Below are 19,752 nucleotides of genomic sequence, written 5' to 3' on the forward strand. Positions count from 1 at the left end.
TGCTTCTTCCTCTTCCTGTCCATACTGGACATTCTGTGAAGGCTCTGCGTGGCCAAAGAGCTTGAGCCTTTCTGGAGCAGAAAGAGGAGCCCAAGGCTAGTAGGGTTTTAGTGAAATGCCACTTTCCAATTCTCCTCTCTGAGTGCAGGCTCCCCCTTTGCTCAGCTCTTTCCCTCTGTGCTTGTCAATGATTCCTTGTTATTATGTTCAAAATCAAGAATAAAAAAATCACTTGTGAAATTTGTGGATTCCCCATGTACCTTCCCAGCGACAGGAAGACCCTGGAATGACTTTTCATCAGAGTTTCTTAGCTGCCTCCAGAACTCACAGCAAGCAAAAAAGCTACATGCCACAAATTTCCATATACTCTGTGCCTCTCTGCATCCCAATAAATTTGCTTCCTTGAGCTTATTCTCCATTAATGAACATCTGTTCTATATCTCTGATATGCAAATGATTTTCATCCCAGCAGTGTTGTCTTCTGCTAGGGCTCTCCGAAGGCAGTGGAGACACACTGGCCTGGAGGTGCAGGAGAGCATCCTAAAATACCCTCACAGTGCAACCGGGCTGGCACCCACCAGCCCAGAAGGATAGGTTCAGTGAGTGGGTGTCTCTGCATTGCCATCTTGTCCTTCCACCACAGCATGTCCCAGTGTACAGACAGGTTCTCCTCTCTCCTACAACAACATTGGGTCCACACAGCTCCTTATTCAAAGCTACCTGTCCAAATGCTTCCTAAATCCTGCTGGGTCCTTGGCCACCATACAGCAGTGACCTCTGGCCCACAGCTGCTCCCTGGCAGCAGTGCAGGACGTACACGGTGTGGTGCAGTGCAGGATGCACACAGTGTGGTGCAGTGCAGGATGCACACAGTGTGGTGCAGTGCAGGACGTACACGGTGTGGTGCAGTGCACGACACACACAGTGTGGTGCAGTGCGGGATGCACACAGTGTGGTGCAGTGCACGACACACACAGTGTGGTGCAGTGCAGGACACAGTGTGGTGCAGTGCAGGATACATGCGTGGAGGTGCAGGACGCACGCGGTGGGGTGCGCTGCAGGATGCTCGTAGGAGGGTGCTGGGTGCACAAAGCAGAGCGCAGTGCCCAGGACGCACGAGGTGGGCTGAAGTGCAGGATGCGCGCAGCGGGGAGCAGGACGCACGCAGTGGGCTGCGCCGCCGTTTCCCCCCGCCCCAGCGGGGCCGGCCCGGTGCAGAACCGGAGCGCCGTGTGCTCGGCTGCGGCTCCTTTAAGGCCGGCGGGGCCGGGGGGCGGTGCGCGGCGGGGGCGGGCTCGGGGGGCGAGTGGCTCCCGGTGGCGGCGGCGGCGGCGGGGGGGTGCCAGCCCGTGCCCTGGCCCATGTCCCGGCCCATGTCCCGGCCCGCGGCGCCGCCCGGCTCCCCGCGCCGCTTCGGGGCGCTCAGCACCGCGCAGCTCCGCGCCCTGCTGCAGGACGAGCCCCGGCTGCAGCGCGCCGCCCGCCTCAGCAGGAAGGTACCGCCGGGGGTGGGGCGGGGGTCCCTGACCCGCAGCTGGCAGAGCCGAGCCGAGCCGTGCAGCGCTCGCCCCCCGGCGGGATGGAGCCGCCCGCAGTCCGGGCACCGGGCGCTGCGGGGCCGGGCATCACCTGCCGGTCCCTGGCACCGCGGCTCCTTGGTTTTCCCTTGATGCCTGAAATCCCGCCTGCGGAGCCCGGGGGCTCTGGAGGAGCACCAGTACCCACTGGAGGGGTCGGGGCGGCCGCGGGAAAACCTCGGCTTCGGGGTTCCGGCCGGCGGCTGCCCCGGGGCTCCTGGTGCTGGTCGGGGTTTCGGCAGCCGTCGCCTGCCAGGCAGCCTCGGGCCACCAAAACCCAGAGCAGGGCTACCGCAGCTGCCCCCGCTGCTCTCGCTGCCCCGAGATTTGTAGGAGGCTGGAAGGCCCTGGCCCCTCGCCGTGCCCGGCTTTGTTCCCTGCAGCTGGGATGAGCCCCGAGTGCTCCCTGGCTCCAGCGGTTCCTGGGGCTCCTCCGCGGGAACAGGGTCAGGTTATTCTGAAATCGTTCTCAGCCTGATCTCAGCATCTTTCCCCTGGGCCTCTCACAGCTCAGCCCGGCACCACGCTCCGCTCCCCTCGCTGCGTCGGCGGAAGCTGTGTGCGCAGCGAGAAGAGGGTGTGTGTCTCTCTCCTGGCATCCCCGTTAGCTCATGAGCCCTTTCCTCTACAAAGGGCGCTGGGTAGCCCACCGTGGGGTTTGCCGTACTCAGGGTAAGCTGCCCTGTGCTGTGCGTAGCCTGGGTCCAGCCGTTGCATCCCTTGTGGGACTCGCCTCCTCTCCAGGCAGAGCAGAGGGATGGGGACAGTGTAGAAGGAGAGGGTTCATCCCCCTACGGAGGTGGACCCCCTCCTGGCAGGCTGCCAGCTCTGACTGGTTCTGCCTGTTTTTCCCAATGCTGACCCACGCTGCCCCCTCCCCATCCCCACAGTTTCAGAGTCTGCAGCTGGAGCGGGAGATGTGTTTGGCTTCAAACTGCACCCTGGCCAGGGTGAACCTGTCCCTGCGCCCGCGGCTGGAGGACGGGAAGGCTTCCCTAGCCATCAAGTACCAGGAGCTGCGGGAGATACGAGAGTCATGTTGGGACAAGCAGCAGCGCCTGGGTGAGTGGGGTGCAGCGATTGGAGAAGGCAGAGCCTGGCACAGCCAGTGCAACCTGCGTTAATACAAGGTCCCGGGTGGGCTCAGTACCCTCAAGCCTGCCCTGGGGAAATGGCCATCGTCAGGAGCAGTGGGGGGTGACGCTGCCTGTGACATAGCCAACCCTCAGCTGGGACCTGTGCTGTGGTGGGACGCAGGCTTTGGTGGGCAGGTGGCTCCAGGAATATGTTTGGGGGTGTTTCAGTGCAGGGGTGGGGGGAGGAGAAGCTGGTGCTTGGGGATGGAAAACACCACAGCCCCAGCAGTGGGGGCAGCCAGGGGGAGGTTTGTTGGCAGCCCTGTCTCCTGCTGACACAGAGGAGTACCTGGAGAAGTGGAGCCCACAGAGCGCCCTAGGCCATCTTCAAGCCAAGCTTGATGCCTCCGAGGCGGAGTCAGAGGTAAGTCAGGCGAGACCCCTGTGCTGCTGCCTCTTCCTCAGCTGGGCCCCGGACTCCTCTCCATGCCCTCCTGTGTGCCAGGCCCTGCAGAAGAGGCCAGGGGGTGTTCAGCCATTTGGGCTCCCTCTGTCATCCCATGGCTTTCTTGGCTTGATGCTGTCCCGCTGCCTGTCCCACAGGCACAGATAGAGCAGTTCCTGGCCCAGGACCTGCCCCTTGATTCCTTTCTGGAGTCCTTCTGCCAGAGCCGCACACGCTCCCACGTCTGCCGGACGCAGCTGGAGAAACTGCAGGAGCTGCTGCAGAAGGACCAGGTGGGCAGGGACCCCGCGGGCCCCATGGGGCACCCAGGTGCCCTGGCTAGCCCAGCACCAGCCCGCCTTGCCCCGCTGCGGAGTGGAGTAGCCCCCAAAGCCTTCGATCTCTCCTACGGTTTTGTGCCCGCCTTTCTCATCCCCTCGGAGGCTGCTGTGCCCTTTGCCATGCCGGCTGCGCCTCCCAGACATCATCTCCCAGCCCTGGGACACCAGCCAGCCGCCTCTGAGATCCCCAGCCCAGGCTCACCCCTGCACCTCATCGGACACATCCCCCTGCTCAGTCCCCAGCCCTTCCGCAGGCAGCAGTGGCCACGACACCAGAAGCAGAAGCCTCCGCACCGGTAGCAGGGCAGGGACAGGGGATGTCCCCCCTCCTGGCCCTGTGCCTTCACGGGGGCTGCACAGGAACACCCTGGCTGGGGAGCATGTGGGGTGGGTGCATGGTGTTGGCACAGCTCTGAGGGGCTGCAGTGTCTGTTGGGCAGGCACAGGGTTGGGTGCTCACAGGGGGATGGAGGTGCTTTACCGGGGGTGGGATGGGGCAGGTGCCTTAGCTGGGCACTGGGTCCTGCACTTGGGGAGCTGCTCGTGGGGAGGTCTCTGCATCCATAGCAAGAGGAACAGAGACAGGAGGTAGGGGCGGGTGGTTTCTAGGGATGTCAACAGGATCAGTCAAGCGGGAGACAGCAGGGAAGAGGGCCCAGGAGCACTGGGTGCCATGTGCTTTCTAAATAAAGCCTCTTTTCCACACTTTGTGTTACCCCTTGGCTCTGGCTATGAACAGATGGGATGGGACAGGCAGGGAGGAAGTCGTTGTGGGGAGGATGCTTGCCAGGCTTGGAGGTGACTGGCAGTCAAGGAGGATCCTCCAGCCTGGGAAGCCCCCAGGTGTTGCACCTGCACTTGGCTCAGCCCATCAACACTTTGGGGAAGGTGAGAGCCCCCCCAAGGTGGGCAGTGAGTGTGATTTTCCTCCACACAGGTGCCAGGGACCATCTCCCAGCAGTTCAGCCCCGCACATGCTGAAAGACTTTTGGTAACCAGAGATGCCTTGTGCCAGCAGCCAAGCCCTCACCCCCGTGAAGAGTTGTACCCCACAGCCAGCCAGGCTCGCTCATGGCTCTGCAGCAACTGGTCTCATCAGCCTCTGTGCAGCCCTGCAGTGTTTTTAGTACCCATTCCCCATTCATCCTCTTGCACTAGCCCTGACCTGAGCCAGCGCTGGAAAAGGCAGCAGGAGGCCTGAGCTCATCTTGTTTCATCCCAGGCTCCTCTGTTGCTTTCCTTAATTTCGTGCAATGAATGGTGAGACAAGGCTGGGGGGGACAGCCCTGGTTCCTCCAGCTGCAGCCCTGGGCACTCTGCAGTACATGTTCCCTGCTCTGGGGTGTCTCTTCTGCTGTTCCTACCTTTCGATCTGGTTTCAGGCTCTTCTCATGCTTTCAGTCCTTGTCTGGTTGTAGTGTGTTTTTTTTTTCTTCTTTCCCAGTTGCCTGCCCACCCTGCAGCTTGGCACTGTTAGGTAGACTTCTTAGAAATCATCCAAAGCGGCAAGGGACCCTGGCTCTGACCACAAAGCACCCCAAAATATAGACCATTGTCTTGCAGTGTCTGATCACCCCCTCCACCACTGAGGGCACCCCCTCCCTTCTTACTCCAAACTCAAGCCCTCATTTGTGGGACTGGAGCCACTCATCAAATATAACCAGTTAAACAGGTTTAAGGCTAGGATACACTGGGGACCAGCTGCTGTGGCTTTATGGACAGGCGAGGAGATGGCAGTCACTGGAATATATGGGGTTTCACAGAGCACCTTCTGCCTCAGGGTCCTGCTGGGCTGGCCACCACCCAACTTCAGCCAAGGTCCTTTAACCACTGGGAAGCTGCCAAGCGAGGCGAGCCCCTGCCCTGGGGAGGTTCCTCCAACCCTGGAGTTGGTCCTGTCCAGTTTGGAGCATGTACTGCCCCAGGCGAGTGGCCGGACTCCCCAGCTGCAGTGGTCCTGGTGGGCAGCGTTGGTGCAGCACTAGCACACCCTGCACCCCTGCGGAAGGTGGCAGCGGTGGGCGTCTGCCTCTTTGCTCCCAGAGTGCGCAGTCAGCACCCTACCGTAGCGGCAGCTCCAGCCCCTTCCGCAGGCAGGCCTGGGCTGAGGACAAAGTCCTGCACGGGGCACATGATGGAGACACTGGTAACAGGCAGGAGCTGGCAGCGGCACAGGGTGATCCCTCTGTGCCCCTCCTTGCCTGCACCGTGGCTCTCCCTGCCTGCACCAAGTGCTGCCTGCCCCTCAGGGCCATGTTAAGGGGGGGTCAACATGCCCCCCCTCACCCTGGGGACGAGGAAGCATTGCCACCAGGTGTGCACCTGCATTCATTTCTGCACTGGGCCAGGCAGCAGCCTGGGGCCAGCTCAGCCCCTCTGCCAGCTGGTGCGCAGCCAAAGCCCGGAGGGGTAGGCAGGGAGCTGGCCCTGCAGGCTCTGTGGCCTCCCCGTTCCCCCCCCACCTGGCTTTCAGAAGCCAGGCTGGGTAAGCAGCAGTCCACAGCCCAGGAGGGACAGGACACCTGGGAGAGAAAGGGTGCCCCCAGCATGGACACCCTCCAGGAGATCCTTTGAGCTGCAGCCCCAGGTCAGTGGGGGATGCAAAACGTTGGGCTGGGGCCAGCCAGGAAGGGGTGGTGACAGGGTGTCCCAGCTGGGCCCCTCTGCAGCACGCACTGCTGCACTGTGCAGGCAGCAGGGCTCTGACGGAGGAAACTCTGTTAACTGTTAACTCTATTAACAGAGGAGTCGCTGCAGGGGATGCAGTTGAAGGGAGGGAGACCTGCCCCCCATCCACAGGTGCTACCAACCGTGTGGCCCTTCCCCTGGGGAGTAGGGCCACCACAGGCACAGCACCAGCAAGACCAGGGTGCAGAGTTCTGCCCACAGATCCCAGGGCAGGTGAGAGTTGGGGCTGTCCCAGCCATTGTTCCCTCACCCCTGTCTCTGCCAGGCCAGCACCTCTAGGGGGGGACACAATGGCCATCCCTCTGGTGCTGCTCAGGACCCTACTTACCCAGCCTGCAGCTCCTTGCCTCTGCCCCTCATGCCCCCAGCCCGGCCAGCACCCACAACCTACCAGGAGCCAGATTTAATCCCTACACAGACACCAAGGTCAGTGAAGATGGAGCGGGAGGAGGTGTGCTGGAGCTGAGATTCCCCTGCAGCCTGTGGTGAGGCAGATGGTCCCCCAGCAGCCCATGGAGATTAATGGTGGTACAAGGATGCATCTGCAGCCCATGGAGGACTCCACGCTGGAGCAGGTGGCTGCACCCAAAGGAGTTCATAGAGGACTGTCTCTGTGAGAAAGGACCTCACGCTGCTGGAGACTGATGGTGAAGCAGAGATGCATATGCAGCCCATGAGAAGGGACTCCACACCAGAGTGGGTGGCTGTACCCTAAGAAGCCATGACTCCATGGGAAAAGCCCGCGCTGGAGCAATCTGATGGTTAAAGATTGCATCCTGCAGGAAGGACTCACGTTGGGGAAGTTTGTGGAGAGCTGCCTCCTGTTGGAAGGGGCCCCACGTTGGAGCAGGGCAAGAATGTGAGGAGTCCTCCCCCTTGAGGAAGGAGCTGCAGAAACAGCATGTGCTGAACTGACCACAACCCCCATTCCCTGTCCCCCTGCAAGAAGGGAGGGGTGGAGGAAGGTGTTTTTAAGATCTGGCTTTGTTTCTTCTTAACCTCTCTGAAGTAACTGTTAACGGATTAAATTGATTTGTCCCCAAGCCAAGTCTGTTTTGCCCAGGCCCATGGTCGGTGAGTGATCCCTTCCTGTTCTTATCTTGACCCTCAAGTCTTTTGTTAAGTTTTTTTTCTCCTCTCCACCCCACCAGGGCAGGGAGGAATGAGCCAGCAGCCACATGGCAGCTTAGCTGCTGGCTGGGCTAAACCACGACAGAGGTATACATCATAGCACCCCAAAAGTGACAGACTGGATGCCCCAAAGCATCCCTCCATACCCTGCATGCCTTGCTTCTCCTCCTCTGACCACACTGAGCAGCAAAACTATGCGCTGTCTGCAGCACATGAGTACAGAGAGCGCAGTGAGCACAGAGGGTATGTCTCAAGGGCACAGCAACCCCTGTGTTTCAGAGGCAGCACAGAACGGGTCTCCAGCAGGCAGGAATGAAGTCCATGGTGGCCCGGGGAGGCCATCCTACCCACCCTCCACTGACTGCAGGCAGCATGCCCACCCTTCTCAGCATAGCCTCAGGGAAACAGGACCTCCCTCCCCACCCTCTTCCTCAACCTGCTGCAGTCACTGCGTGAAACACCAGCCTGTCCCCTACCCTCCATTTTCCAGCAAGTACAAGGAATATTTACCACTGAAGCCCACCAAAAGAAAGATGTTGTCATTTGGTCACCAGTTTACGGCTGGATATCTTTAATGTTCAGGATACATCATGGAGACCTGAGGAAGAAGAGCAAGAACCAGTAATACGAACTACCCAAACCACCCATTGAAAGCTCAGTTTTGGTGTCCGCGTACTTCATCCCCCGATTTCAGACGCAAGCACCAGGCAGAGCAGGAGAGTCAGCCCAGCCGGCTTACTGGAGCAGCTCTTCCTCGTCCCAGTGTTAGGAGGCAGAGCAATGCAGGCAGCACACCAGCTAGCCTCAGTTCCTCGTGCTTCATGCTGCACTGCACCGGACCCTCTGTCTGCTGGGAAGCTGGCTCAGGACTGGGAATGGAGCCTGTCTGCGGGAACAGTCCACAGCCCCAGGCCTCAGCACTACAGGGATTTAAGAAAGATCAATCCAGAGGACACCTTCTGTTTGGCAGGGCTGCCTTAAAATCCACAAGCAATGACACCAGGAACTGGAGAGGTACTCCCTAGTACCCACCGCTTCCCATGGACTTCCCTAGCTTTTCCAGCCTAGAAGAGATTTCCTGTCAAACTCTGCCACCAAGTGACTTGGTTTATAGCATAAAAACACATCAGTGTGTGACACAGACCCACAACTCCAGAGATTTTCACTCCATAACCAATTACTTTGAACGTCAGGCTCCTGCTCTTCACATGCTGACACTTTGGGACTATAATCCCACACAGAGGCATGGACTGACTGCCAGAGAGGATCCTGGAAAGTGTGCTCTCTGCCCCTGGGCTGACTTTGCTCCAAACACGCACCAGTCTCTGGAGTCTGCAACTGGAAGTGCTTTCCAGAAAAGGCAGAAAGCTCTCCTGTATGGTATATACCCTGTACCAGTACACATTACATTCCGTGCCATGCTCCTGCCTCCAGCTCAGTTCAGTATCACAGAACTCTGCAGCTGGAAAACACAGGGCATTTGCTTTTAACATGTCTGTATTGGGAGAAAACATAACCCAGGGTCACTGTAGTGAGAGGCAAGGGCTTGGCTCCTGCACAGGCTGCTGCCAGCCAGGTCTAGCAAATCCAGTGCAAAGTAACGGAGATGAAGTCTTTGGCACGCTTAGAGTTCACTACCATGAAGCTTTGCTCACTCCATATAGTACCCGCATAGCACAGGTGAAACCTTCACCCAAGGAAAGACCTTCTGGTCTGAGAGACATGAGAGAACAAAAGTTCCTAAAACACTTTGACACTTAAATAGGCAAATACTCTGATGTGCAAACGATGCTTAGGTCCATGTAAAACATAAATAATGCCACTCCGTGCTCAGAAGCACACCACTCCCAGCCACGGACGCCTATGCGGGATGGTCAAGCCCTAGACAGGACAGGCTGTTCCAAACACAGAAGTGTTTTGGGCAGCACCTCCAGGCGATGTCACACGCTGACTAGGACATGAGCCACCATGGGCCCAGGTTTCCTTCTTTGAGGCTGCTGATTCCAAGATGTCCATACTCGCCACACAGCGAGGCAAGCCCTGAACAGGGACAGACAAGGGCAATGATGCAGTTTGGAGACCAACACACCTCAAATTCCCCAAAGATGTAGTCAACAGCAGGTGTGACAGCACAGAGGTGGCAAGTGTCGGATTAACAGAAAGCCACAGGGAGCCATAACTCAGCACCAGTGAGAGCACCCCCCACGAACACACACAGCACACAAACACCACTGACAGCCATTTAATCGCTGCTGTGGCTTAAAACAGGCACGTGGTTCCCACCAAGGTCCAACAGCTGTGCCAAAGGACACGTCACAGTCCACAAAGCGGAGTCCATGAACTGCATTTATCTGTCAGGCACTGTGTCTACATGTCATATCAGCAGAGGGGGCACAATGCAGCCCCTACACCACATCTGCTACGTCACGCTGGTGGCAGGGGCACATCGCAGCCTGCGGAGCAGAGCTCACACTTGTGTAGGTCACATCACAGCCACACGCTGCCTCTGTGCCCGACGGCCATGCCGGCAGAGGGGTCAGGTCCCAGCCCACGGAGCAGACCTTGCACATGGAGCCGGCTGGTTGTGCACCACCTCCGAAGGTCACACCGGCAGAAGGGACATGTCTCAGCCTGAGGAGCAGAGCCCATGCATGGTGCCTGCTGGCCACGTACTGTGTCTGAAGGTCACACTGGCAGAGAGGAAACGTCGCAGCTCGAGGAGCAGACCCCATACAGGGTGCCTGCCAGCTGTGCGGGTGCAGGGGACACCCCTCAGCCGCTGCCATACTCGCTGGTGACACTCTGTCCTGCAGCAGCAGCGGACCTGGGTGGGTGCCCCGGTGGTCGCCCAGCCCCGCCGCACCTCGCTGTCACTTGAGGCCGTAGAGGATAGCAAAGCCCAGGAACAAGAGGAGCCCGACGGAGACGTCAGAGAGGAGCTGGAAGCTCCCCCGGGTCGTGGCGTTTTCCCGGCGGAGACGCAGCTCCTCCCGCCGCGCCCGCAGCGCCCGCTCCCGCTCCAGCTGCTCCCCGTAGTGCGCCCGGTAGAAGGCGTCGAAGTCGAAGGGCACCCGGCCGGGCCAGCGGCGGGCCGGGGCGCGGGGCGGCGGCGGGGCGGGGGCCGGCGGGCGGCCCGAGGGCTGGGGGGCGCCGCGCAGCCCCTCGGAGCTGAGGAGGCCGCGGTCGTACTTGCGGCGCAGGTCGGCGCTGCCCAGCACCCGGTAGGCCTCGCTGACGGCGGCGAAGCGGGCGGCGGCGGCGGCGCTGCCGGCGTTGCGGTCGGGGTGGCAGCGGAACGACTGCTCGTAGTACGCCGTCTTGATCTGCGCCGCCGTCGCCGTGGCCGGGACCCCCAGCACCTCGTAGAGGTCGCGGCGCGGCCGCGGAGCTCCGCCGCTGCCCGTCTGCCCGCCGCGGGACGGCGGCGGGACGAGGCCGGGCCGCGGGGCGGTGGGCAGGAGGCGCCGCAGGCGGCCGAGCGCTGCCGGCTCCATCGCTCCGCCGCGCCTCAGCGCCGGCCCGCCGCCATCTCGGGCGCGGCGCGGGGAAGTGACGTCACGCGGCGGCATGGCGAGCGGCGGGCGGCGGCCCGAGCACCGCGGGCCGCCCGAGCTGGTGAGCAGCCGGGCGGGCGAGCGGGTCGGGCCGCCCGGGGGTCCCGGGCCTCACCGCCCCCGCCTCTCGCCCTCCTCTCTCTCGTTGCAGTTCTACGATGAGGCCGAGGCGCGGAAGTACACGCAGAAGTACGGCGGGGCGATGGCGCGGGGGGTGCCGGGCTCCTGCCGCGGGGCGCCGGCGGGGGCGAGGGGTTTTGCCGTGGGGCGCACGGCGGGGGAGCCCACCGGGGGCGGGGGCGCGGTGCCGCCATCAGGCCCGGGGAGGGCGAGCGCGCCGTGCGGCAGCGGCGGCCGGGTCCGGCGGGGCGGCCGGGGGTGGGAATCCCGCCGCGGCCGTGGCGGGGGGTGCCACGCCGCGGGGCTGCCGCCAGCTGCCTGTGCCCTGCCCGTGCCCTGCAGCTCCCGGGTGGTGGAGATCCAGTCGCAGATGTCGGAGCGGGCCGTGGAGCTGCTGGGACTGCCCGAGGACCGGCCGTGCCTCCTGCTGGACGTGGGGTGAGTGGCGGCCTGGGGCGCACGGGGCGTCCGAGGCTCCGGGCGCGGTGCGGGGGCCAGCCGGGCGCCCGGCGGCCGGGAGCATCCGTGCCCCGCGGTACTGGTGTCTCTGTTGTGGGCTGGAGAAGAGGAGCGGACTGGGGTGGCCCCTGGACTCGGCCCATGGTCACTGCGCTCTCCTCCCTCCCTCCCTCTTCTCAGCTGTGGCTCTGGGCTGAGCGGGGATTACATCTCCGAGGAGGGTCACTACTGGATTGGCATGGACATCAGCCCGGCCATGCTGGGTGAGCAGGCCCTCCTCCCCTCCCTCGCTTGCCTCGCCTCGGAGGTGGTCCCCAAAAGTGTGAACTGGTTGCCTAAGCCATGCTCTGTTCTATGCAGATGTGGCTATGGAGAGGGAGGTGGAAGGAGACCTTCTCCTCGCAGATGTGGGTCATGGCATTCCCTTCAGGCCTGGCACGTTTGACGGCTGTATCAGGTGTGTTTGTGTACATGAGCGAGCTCTCGTGGTGCTCCACATAACCTCCTCGTTTGTACGGTACACATGGCTCACGCGTGGTGCGTAACTGCCCTTACCAGTCGCTGTCTTTGCTCCATGTGACTTGACTCCACCTCTCTGGGACAAGCTGCTGAGATTCTGGATGGTAGAAGTGGCTTTTGACAGCTGTTTCCCAAGTGATGCTTGTCTATTTTTGTGCTGGTGAGTTAGGAAGTTTATTGGAGTAAATAAAATAAAATTAGGGATATTGTCAGGAGGGTTGAGACCAGCTCCAAGGAGGAAGACAAAGTATGTCTGTACCGTTGGTCAGCTGCAAGGTCAGTCCCTGGATCAAAGGTTTGAGGGTTGGTTTTGGAGTGAAGGGCGAGGTGAAGGGGACAGAAACACTTCTCTGCTTAGAGAATTCCTCAGAAAGGTGCTGGGAAGGAGCAGGGACTGTCCGTTGCTGATCTGACTGCTCTGTTTGGGATTGCTTATTGGCAAAACCTGTGTGGCCATGCAAGGGCCACAGCTAAGCACTTGAATTATTTGAGCACCTGGCCTAAAGGGGATGTTTGGTGATTCTTTTGTGCTCGAATAACTACTGTGCCTTGTTGGGTTTTGGTGTAGTGAGTCTCCAGAGGGGCTCATCTAACTGCAAAACAGAAGGCAAAGCTATATGGAGAAAATGAAATAATTTCCCTGAAACCTAGCACATGCTTAGTGCTGGAAGTAAGCTCAAAGGGAGGTGGCAGGCTCTTCGAAAGAATCCATGGCTCAGTGTCCCAGGGGTCTTGTTTTCTTTTGCAGTATTTCCGCCGTGCAGTGGCTTTGTAATGCTGATAAGAAATCACACAGCCCTCCAAAACGCCTTTATCGATTCTTCTCAACTCTTTATACTGCTTTGGTAAGTGTCATGCTCTCCCAGTCAGGCCTCTGCTGGCTTTTACATCCTCACTTGTGCATTTTAGCAAGATTAAGTCAGGTACTGGCAGTAGGACACGTTTCCTGTCTCCTTGTCTGCATGGTGTCTCATGCCTCTGTGATCCCTGCTGCTACCCCGCGCCTTGCTGCGCTGTTGAGGAGGTGGCTCTGCAGTCCGAGCAGCTCTCCTAGGAGAGTTTTCCAGGAAGCTTTGGGGAGGTGGGTGCTAGTATCTGGGCTAGCAATTGCATGACTAGAGGGGTTGCCTGCACTGAGTCAGGGTTGTGACTGACTTTATTTCCTGTAGGCCCAAGGATCCCGAGCCGTCCTGCAGCTGTACCCCGAGAACTCAGAACAGGTACAGGGCATCAGTCAGTGGGGAAGATGTACAGGCAGAACCAGGCAGAGAAGTCGTGTGCTGTTTGGGACTTTGAATGCATCATGTTTCTCCACATTGGGTCTGTGCCTCTGTCCTTCCTGCCATCTGTAAAGCTCTTCCACAGCCCCAAAAAAGCCTGTGGGGAGAATGTCCTATGCAATTTCTGTTGCTTCACAGGTTGTCTTGGGCTGAGCCTTAAAATCAAAGAAATTGGCTGGATACAATCTTAATCTGCTCTGCTGAGTTTTCCCGTACGTGACTGTATTTGAAGACTGGCCTGTAGTCATCAGCACTGAACTGTATCTTCCCAGGGCTGGAAAATCCAGTATCTCTCTCCTAAGTCTACTGTGCTAATAAACCCAGGCTGGACTGAGGAGCAGGGAGAACCAAATAAAGGCAGTGGACTGGGGTCTGGATGGTCCTGCAGAACTGGGAGCTTGGTGCAGAGTTTAACAGGAGCAGGAATGACCCATTGTTGGCATGCACGGTTAGCTGTGGTTGAGCCCAGAGGTCTCTTGGGCATTGCTGGTGGATGACTGCTAAGTAACTTTTGCATGTGCTTCTTTTTCCAGCTGGAGCTCATTACGACCCAAGCCATGAGAGCTGGCTTTACCGGGGGAATGGTGGTAGATTACCCTAACAGCGCCAAAGCCAAGAAGTGAGTCCGGTGTATGTGTGTTTGGGACAAGGCCTGGGTTTAGCAGTAATTTTTTTCCCAAGCTGTTCTCTCTCCCATGATGCAGTCCTGGACAGAGGTTACAGCTTAGATCTGACTCTGTTGTAAAACAATCTCAGTCTTGCTTGAGGACTGGGAATCGTGTGCTGAATCTCAGCTTCATGCTCCTTATTCTTGTTCTTTCAGGTTCTTCCTTTGTCTCTTTGTTGGGGCATCTGGCGTTTTACCAAAGGTGAGGAGCTCCGCGCGACAGCAGAGGTGCCTTTCTGGCTGCTGAGTGACGTGAAAGAGCTGTGGGCGAATGAAAGTCACAGAGTGGGAGCCAGGCAGCTCTGCACATCCAGTTGTGACTTCATTTATATATTTGTTGTCAGTCTCACTAACCCCTGCACTCCCTGAGACCTGGTTTCTTTGCCACAATTTCTGGAAGACCAGTTTGTTCCTGTTCCAGACCTTCCCCTTGCGGAGCCCTGGGTTCCCTGTAACTTAGGGGCATGACTGTTAGCTCTGTCTGCTCCAGAGGAGAGAGAAACTCACCAATTGTGCTTTTCAGGGCCTTGGTACTGAGTGTGCTGATGGAGAAGAGACACACCACGCCAAGTTCACCAATGAGAGGTATCATGTTGGGGGTGAAGCTGCAAGTGCCCCAAGCAAGGAGTGGGGGGGGTATAAGGGCTGGGTTTTACTGACTGAGGACCACAGCGCTGCCATGTGAGAAGTGACTGAAGGGAAGGGACTGGGGGCAGTGGGTGAACCCTTGGCAGGCCAGATGGGCACTGCTTTGCCTTACTGAAGGGCCCTAGACACAAGGAATGGAGCGAGTTAGTTTGGGGGGCTTTGCTGTGGTGTCGTGGGGCTGTTGTTAATGCTTACCCTAGAGCTGCCGCTGAGCGTTCAGTTTGAGGGGCGCTTTCTGTCCAGCACTTGGCTCAAGCGCGGTAGCGTAGGCCAGTGGTGATGGGAGGTGGAATGTTTGTAGTGCTGGTGATGCCAAGCATGGCTGCTTTTTTGTTGGGGAGACAGGCTGCCGTGCATGAAGCCTGATGTTCTCTTTCTTCTGGTGTCAAATTCTTTGCTTAACTCTGCTTAGCTGTGGCCTGGGGATTTCTCCTGCTGGCCAGGTCTCCTCCCATGGTAGTGGTGCAGGGAGGAGCCCCTCTTGCAGCCAGTGGGAGAGACAGAGAACAAAAACCAGAGGAAAGTCGTCGTGGCTGCCAGGAGCTTGTGGCTGCCATGTTTTCCTGCCTCTTACACTGCTGTTCTCTGCGCAAGGAGGGTACCTGATCTTAGAGGGCAGTAGCATAACTGGCAACTTGTTGGGAAGCCAGAGGCTTTGTCTGCTTCGTTTGGAGTAGAGCAGACAATGGGAAGGTGGTTGTGCTTGAGCCCATATTCCCGAGATCCCAGAGCCTAGCGTGCTGCTGGTGTGTTAGACATGGCACAAGTGCTGGCCTGCTGCAGCCTGTGAGGGTGGGTATCCCTAGGCTGAGAGCCAGGGCTGGCTGAGCCTCTCTCATCGTGGGGCTGGTGCAAGGGGTACTTGCTGGTTTTATGAGGCAGAGGGCATGCCCAGTTCTGGGTGGCAGTCCTCGAGGGCAGAAAGCTGTGCCCCCCACCTCAGTTCCTCGCCAGCTGCTGCCTGCTTTCTCTGTAGGACAAGGTTCAGAAACGCCAAGGGCAAGTCTGTGAAAAAAAGCCGGGACTGGATCCTTGAGAAGAAGGAGCGTAGACGACGACAGGGCAAGTAAGTTCATCTGGGTCCTGCCTCAGCTCAGGCTGACTGTGCTGGAGTGGCCTGCTGTCACCTGTTCAAACTCCTGCCATGAAACCACTTCCCTTCCCCTCCCAGAATGACCTGTGGATTGTGCTTAGTTGCTCTCTGCTTTTCTCCACAGGGAAGTGCGAGCAGACACAAAATACACGGGTCGAAAGCGCCGCCCTCGCTTCTGAATTGCTCTGGACACTGCTGGCGTGGAAGATGGTGTGTTGGTCCTTCCAGTGAGCCTCCCGTGGATGGCACAGATGGGCACCCCAGGCCTAGGACATTTTGGGATGGGTCATTGTTGCTCTCGAATGTGTAAACTGGCTCAGGTGCTGCCCAACACCCAACTGCAAAGCTTCCAGCCGTGTTTCCCTGGTGAAGGTAGAGTGGGAGACAGTGCTCTGGCCACTTGGTGTCTGCACTGTCATAAGCCATAGCTTATCTTCCTGAGAGTGCAGTGAGCCATCTGGAGCTCCAGGTGAGCCAGAACATTATATCCAGCCTCCTCACTAAACAGTCAGTGTGTGAGAAATGTTGCTGGTCTCCTGTGTGCTGCCCTCAGTGCAGGCGAGTACTGAGGTGGAGTATAGCACCTAGTTCCCTGCCAGCTTCCCTCTGCCCGCAGGCAGGGAATCAGGCAGTGTAAAGGTGTGTGTCCTATGAGGGCAAATCTTCCTCATGGCAGAAGTGTTATTCCTGTGGTGATGGCTCCTGTGAGCACTTTGCATGAGGCCCACCCTGTAAGCTTTGGTGCTCCCAGGGTGCTGGGGTTGTCAGCACGCCAGCCCTTGAGCTTCATCACCTCCTCCCTTCCCCTGAAACAGAGGTACCAGCCAGAGCTTTACAGTTACAAATGTTTATTCTACATAAAAATTCCACAAAATGGGAAGCTGTTTTGCACCCAAAGCTTTGGGAGAAAAAAGGGAGGCTAGCAGGGAGGGAAAGGGTGAAGGAGAAAAGAGGCAACATACAGTGTCATCCAGCCCAGTGAGACAGAGCAAGCCAGGGTCAAGATCCACATAGAAAACAAGGACACTTAGCTCACAGTACAGCAACAGTACAACTCCACGGGGGGCTCGGAAAGCCTTCAAGTACATAAATTACAAAAAAACCCAATCCCCAGTTCGAGTGCAAGCTGTGCGTGCCCCACACTGTTTGTGGAATACTGCATCGACACGCTCCTGGCGCTGGGAGGGCAGGTGGCACCTGGAACGGAGGTGGTGTAACCCAAAGGACAAAGCGGTCTGAGGTTGGGGGCTGGAAAGAAAAAGTGAAATGTCTCCCCGAAGTACAACTACGCTGTTGGTGATTTGGTCTGTACATGCAACGACGGGTAGGTAACAAGGAACTGAACGGGGCTTCCCGTAGTGCAGGGGTAATTATTGCACCAAAACACCCTCCCCTCACAGTGAGGACAGCGTGAGCCTGCCTGTGCGGTGGCGATGGCAGCCTGCTCCTCTGCCCCCCTCACGTCGGAGCCTGGCACCACCACTGCCTGCAGGATCCCAGCAAAGTGCCAGTGGCAGAACTGCCAATGGTGGCCCTGTCCGGCTCCTGCTGCTGGGGAGCTGCTGCGGTGGTGGTACCAACAAGGAAGGAGCAGGTGTCAGAATGGCCCCAGTGCTGTTCTTGGCCTCGTGCCTTGACAGGGGTGGGCCACAGCCCTGATGTCATGTGAGCTTGTGCCACAAAAGCTGCTGCTTGGAAGAAAAAGTCACCTTGTGCTAGCAGTGGGCATCGCTGCAGGGCGAGAGCCTGAGAGGAGCTTTTTTGCCTTCCTGCCCAGGAGCAGCCCTGCCAGCAGTGTTATTGCTTCCCAGAGGAGGGCTCAGCACTCTTCCTGGCTTAGCAGAGCAGAGCGCAGACTGATGGCAGGGAGCTGCACAGGACCAGGAGCTGTGGGCACTCATGCGTTGCCTCTAGCTCCCCTTCTTGTAGCCAGACGCATCCCCACAGAACCAGGACCCTGCCCATGCCTACCTCCTGCCCTGGAGGGGGCCTCCGGAACTGGTCTACCCGTGCTTGCTGGGGTCCCAGTGCCCCAAGCCCTTTTTCCCACACAGGCTGCAGTGCTGTAGCTCACATCAGTTGTTGCAGGAGTGAAAGAAGGGAGCTCCGGTCTTGGATGTTCCCATGGCTGCACCCGCTGGGGGCTTGGGCTGGGCAGGGCAGGGAGCCTGGGCTGGACACGCTTCCCAAGGGCGACTGAATGCAACCAGGGGCTGTAATTGTGGGACCTTGGATAACAGTAGCAGGGAAAGACATGTCTGAGTTGCTGCTGGGCACGGCTGTGCGTGGGGAACGCAGTGCTGTGTGTTCTTTGCAGCCGGCTGCCTTTCACGCCGTACCCATGGGCACCATACACAGGGCCAGTGCCTGTGCTACAGCGCCCAGCCAGGGTGGAGGAGCATGGGGTTGGAGCAGCCCTGCCCTTGCCCCTGCTACCTGCAGCTGGAGTACCTGCTGCCATCAAGTGCCCTTTTTCTGCTACCAGCATCTGGACTCACGTCCAGCCCTTATCCCAGCGTGTGGCGGTGAGCTTGGCCCCAGGTGCCTACCCTGCTGTGGGCTCCTCTGTAGTGCTTTGGCATGTGCATGGGCCAACTGGAGCCCTGGAGTCTCGGGAGGAATGTGAGGGCAGAGCCCTGCCCCCAGCCCGAGGAAAACGGACAGTAGCAATGCAGGGCCCCTGCGAGCTGCCAGCAGGCTCAGGCCACCCCACAGTGGCTGCATCCCTGTGGCGGGCATGGCAGACGGCATCCAGGTGGTCCCACCGAGTGTGGGTGCCTCACTGGGTGGCCCAGGGGATGAACAGGCAGGACACTGTGCCAGGAGGAGATGGCAGGGGCAGGTGGATGCCAAAAGGTGCACGAAGAAATGGAAGGGGCAGTGAGGCACTGCCATGCTCAGGAGCTCGTAGGACAGAGGAGGAAGGCTGCTGCTCCTACCTTGCAGGGGGACGGATGCAACAAGGGCTGCTCCTGGGAGCGGGACAGATGCTCAGCTGCCTCCAACCCCCAGCCAATGGGTGCCTATGTGGAGAAGTGAGGCTGGAAGCAGCTCTGCTCCCAGGCAAGCACTGCTGGGAGCTGTGGGCATCAGACCCAGCCCCAAAACCCAACGGCCAGAGCCCAGGCCTGGAGGCAGCAGGATCCAGGGCCATGGTGTACTGGGGCTGAGGACAGAAAAATGAGGCTTTGGTGCAGGATGAGTGGCCAGGGAAAACATGCTGGCCCTAAAGTGCCTGTGCCATCTTGCCTGGCCAGGCCAGCACCAGGGTGCAGCACAGGTCCCCACATGGCCTGTCCCCAGGCAACCGTGGTGGCCCCACGCAGCAGCTCCTCATCCCGCATGGCCCCATCAGGCACCCAGCACCAGCAGCAGCATGTCCAGCCCCAGGCACCCACACCGAGGCGAGGGCTTGCCTAGGGAGGGGGCAGCTCTGCCATGGGCAGAGCAGCAGGGATGGAGGTCCGCAGCTGGGTACAGCCACGGGACAGGCAGGCATGGGGGGAGGCAGGGCCTGGCAGAGCGCACCCCTGGGGAAGGGCCCCGTGGGAGAAGCAGCCCAAGGAAAGGTGTTTGCAAGCACAGGCATGGCTGACAGACATGAGAGCTCTGGCTGGAGGCGATGGGGGAAGCTGGAGGAGGTTGACTGGGCAGTGTGCTCCCGAGGACCCCTAACACCCTCGCTCCTCATCCTCAGCTGTTGCAAACAGACTGCCCAGCACAGGAGGAGCAGCAGCACCCAAGGGCACCTCTGTCCCCACCTGGTCCCAGCCAGCCACCCAGGCTGGAGCAGTGATGAGAGCTCGGGTTCCCTCCAGGGTCGCCCTTGCGCCCATCACCATCCCCTGCACCCTGCCTGCACCCCGGGGCCGGCGCTCCCTCCACACAGACGCACCGCACCGCACACACAGCGTCACAAACAACCATGCATTAGAAACTGAAATGCTGCTGGGAGGCTCCGGGGCTGCGTGGTTCGCTCCGGCGCGGCTGCGGCCCCACGGCACGCGCGGCTCCGTCCATCGCACACAAACAGTCCCGCGGGGTGAGTCTAGCCGAAGATGCCGCCGAAGGTAGAGGCAATGACGATACCCAGGATCACACAGCAGATTATGATCATGATCTTCTTCTGCTCAGATGTCCCAGCACCGGCAGGG

At 59.3% G+C, this 19,752-nt stretch overlaps 4 protein-coding genes across 4 annotated transcripts in view; 2 read left to right on the forward strand and 2 right to left on the reverse strand.

Moving 5' to 3' along the window:
• Positions 1–1,373: 1,373 nt before the first annotated feature.
• On the forward strand, positions 1,374–3,739 carry VPS37D (VPS37D subunit of ESCRT-I). The gene is made up of 4 exons (XM_086624396.1): positions 1,374–1,496; positions 2,468–2,639; positions 2,995–3,077; positions 3,257–3,739. The coding sequence occupies exons 1-4, from the start codon at positions 1,374–1,376 to the stop codon at positions 3,737–3,739; spliced, it is 861 nt and encodes a 286-aa protein (XP_086480522.1).
• Positions 3,740–9,557: 5,818 nt separating this feature from the next.
• DNAJC30 (DnaJ heat shock protein family (Hsp40) member C30) lies at positions 9,558–10,752 on the reverse strand. The gene has a single exon (XM_086624398.1). It carries the CDS (start codon positions 10,750–10,752, stop codon positions 10,129–10,131), a length of 624 nt encoding a protein of 207 aa, XP_086480524.1. The 3' UTR covers positions 9,558–10,128.
• Positions 10,753–10,825: 73 nt separating this feature from the next.
• On the forward strand, positions 10,826–16,109 carry BUD23 (BUD23 rRNA methyltransferase and ribosome maturation factor). Its single transcript, XM_086624395.1, has 12 exons — positions 10,826–10,873; positions 10,964–11,001; positions 11,275–11,370; positions 11,572–11,654; positions 11,752–11,848; positions 12,659–12,755; positions 13,080–13,130; positions 13,724–13,809; positions 14,014–14,059; positions 14,381–14,442; positions 15,482–15,571; positions 15,723–16,109. Exons 1-12 carry the CDS (start codon positions 10,826–10,828, stop codon positions 15,775–15,777), a joined length of 849 nt encoding a protein of 282 aa, XP_086480521.1. The 3' UTR covers positions 15,778–16,109.
• Positions 16,110–19,646: 3,537 nt separating this feature from the next.
• STX1A (syntaxin 1A) overlaps positions 19,647–19,752 on the reverse strand; it is a 58,674-nt gene continuing 58,568 nt past the window's right edge. Inside the window, exon 9 of the mRNA XM_009981180.2 lies at positions 19,647–19,724. Within this exon, the coding sequence (XP_009979482.1) occupies positions 19,647–19,724 (78 nt within the window). The remainder of the gene's footprint in view (positions 19,725–19,752) is intronic.

The sequence above is a fragment of the Tauraco erythrolophus genome, chromosome 21 (assembly GCF_009769465.1).
Source record: "Tauraco erythrolophus isolate bTauEry1 chromosome 21, bTauEry1.pri, whole genome shotgun sequence".
Classification (NCBI taxonomy): Eukaryota; Metazoa; Chordata; class Aves; order Musophagiformes; family Musophagidae; genus Tauraco; species Tauraco erythrolophus.

Bases quoted from the DNA above. Each gene is read 5' to 3' on its own strand.
- VPS37D (XM_086624396.1), top strand. From the start codon at position 1,374: ATGTCCCGGCCCGCGGCGCCGCCCGGCTCCCCGCGCCGCTTCGGGGCG. The intron at 1,497-2,467 runs GTACCGCCGGGG...CCATCCCCACAG, and splicing joins CCGCCCGCCTCAGCAGGAAG to TTTCAGAGTCTGCAGCTGGA. The intron at 3,078-3,256 runs GTAAGTCAGGCG...CCTGTCCCACAG, and splicing joins CCTCCGAGGCGGAGTCAGAG to GCACAGATAGAGCAGTTCCT.
- BUD23 (XM_086624395.1), top strand. From the start codon at position 10,826: ATGGCGAGCGGCGGGCGGCGGCCCGAGCACCGCGGGCCGCCCGAGCTG. The intron at 11,002-11,274 runs GTACGGCGGGGC...CGTGCCCTGCAG, and splicing joins GCGCGGAAGTACACGCAGAA to CTCCCGGGTGGTGGAGATCC. The intron at 11,371-11,571 runs GTGAGTGGCGGC...CCCTCTTCTCAG, and splicing joins TGCCTCCTGCTGGACGTGGG to CTGTGGCTCTGGGCTGAGCG.
- DNAJC30 (XM_086624398.1), bottom strand. From the start codon at position 10,752: ATGGAGCCGGCAGCGCTCGGCCGCCTGCGGCGCCTCCTGCCCACCGCC.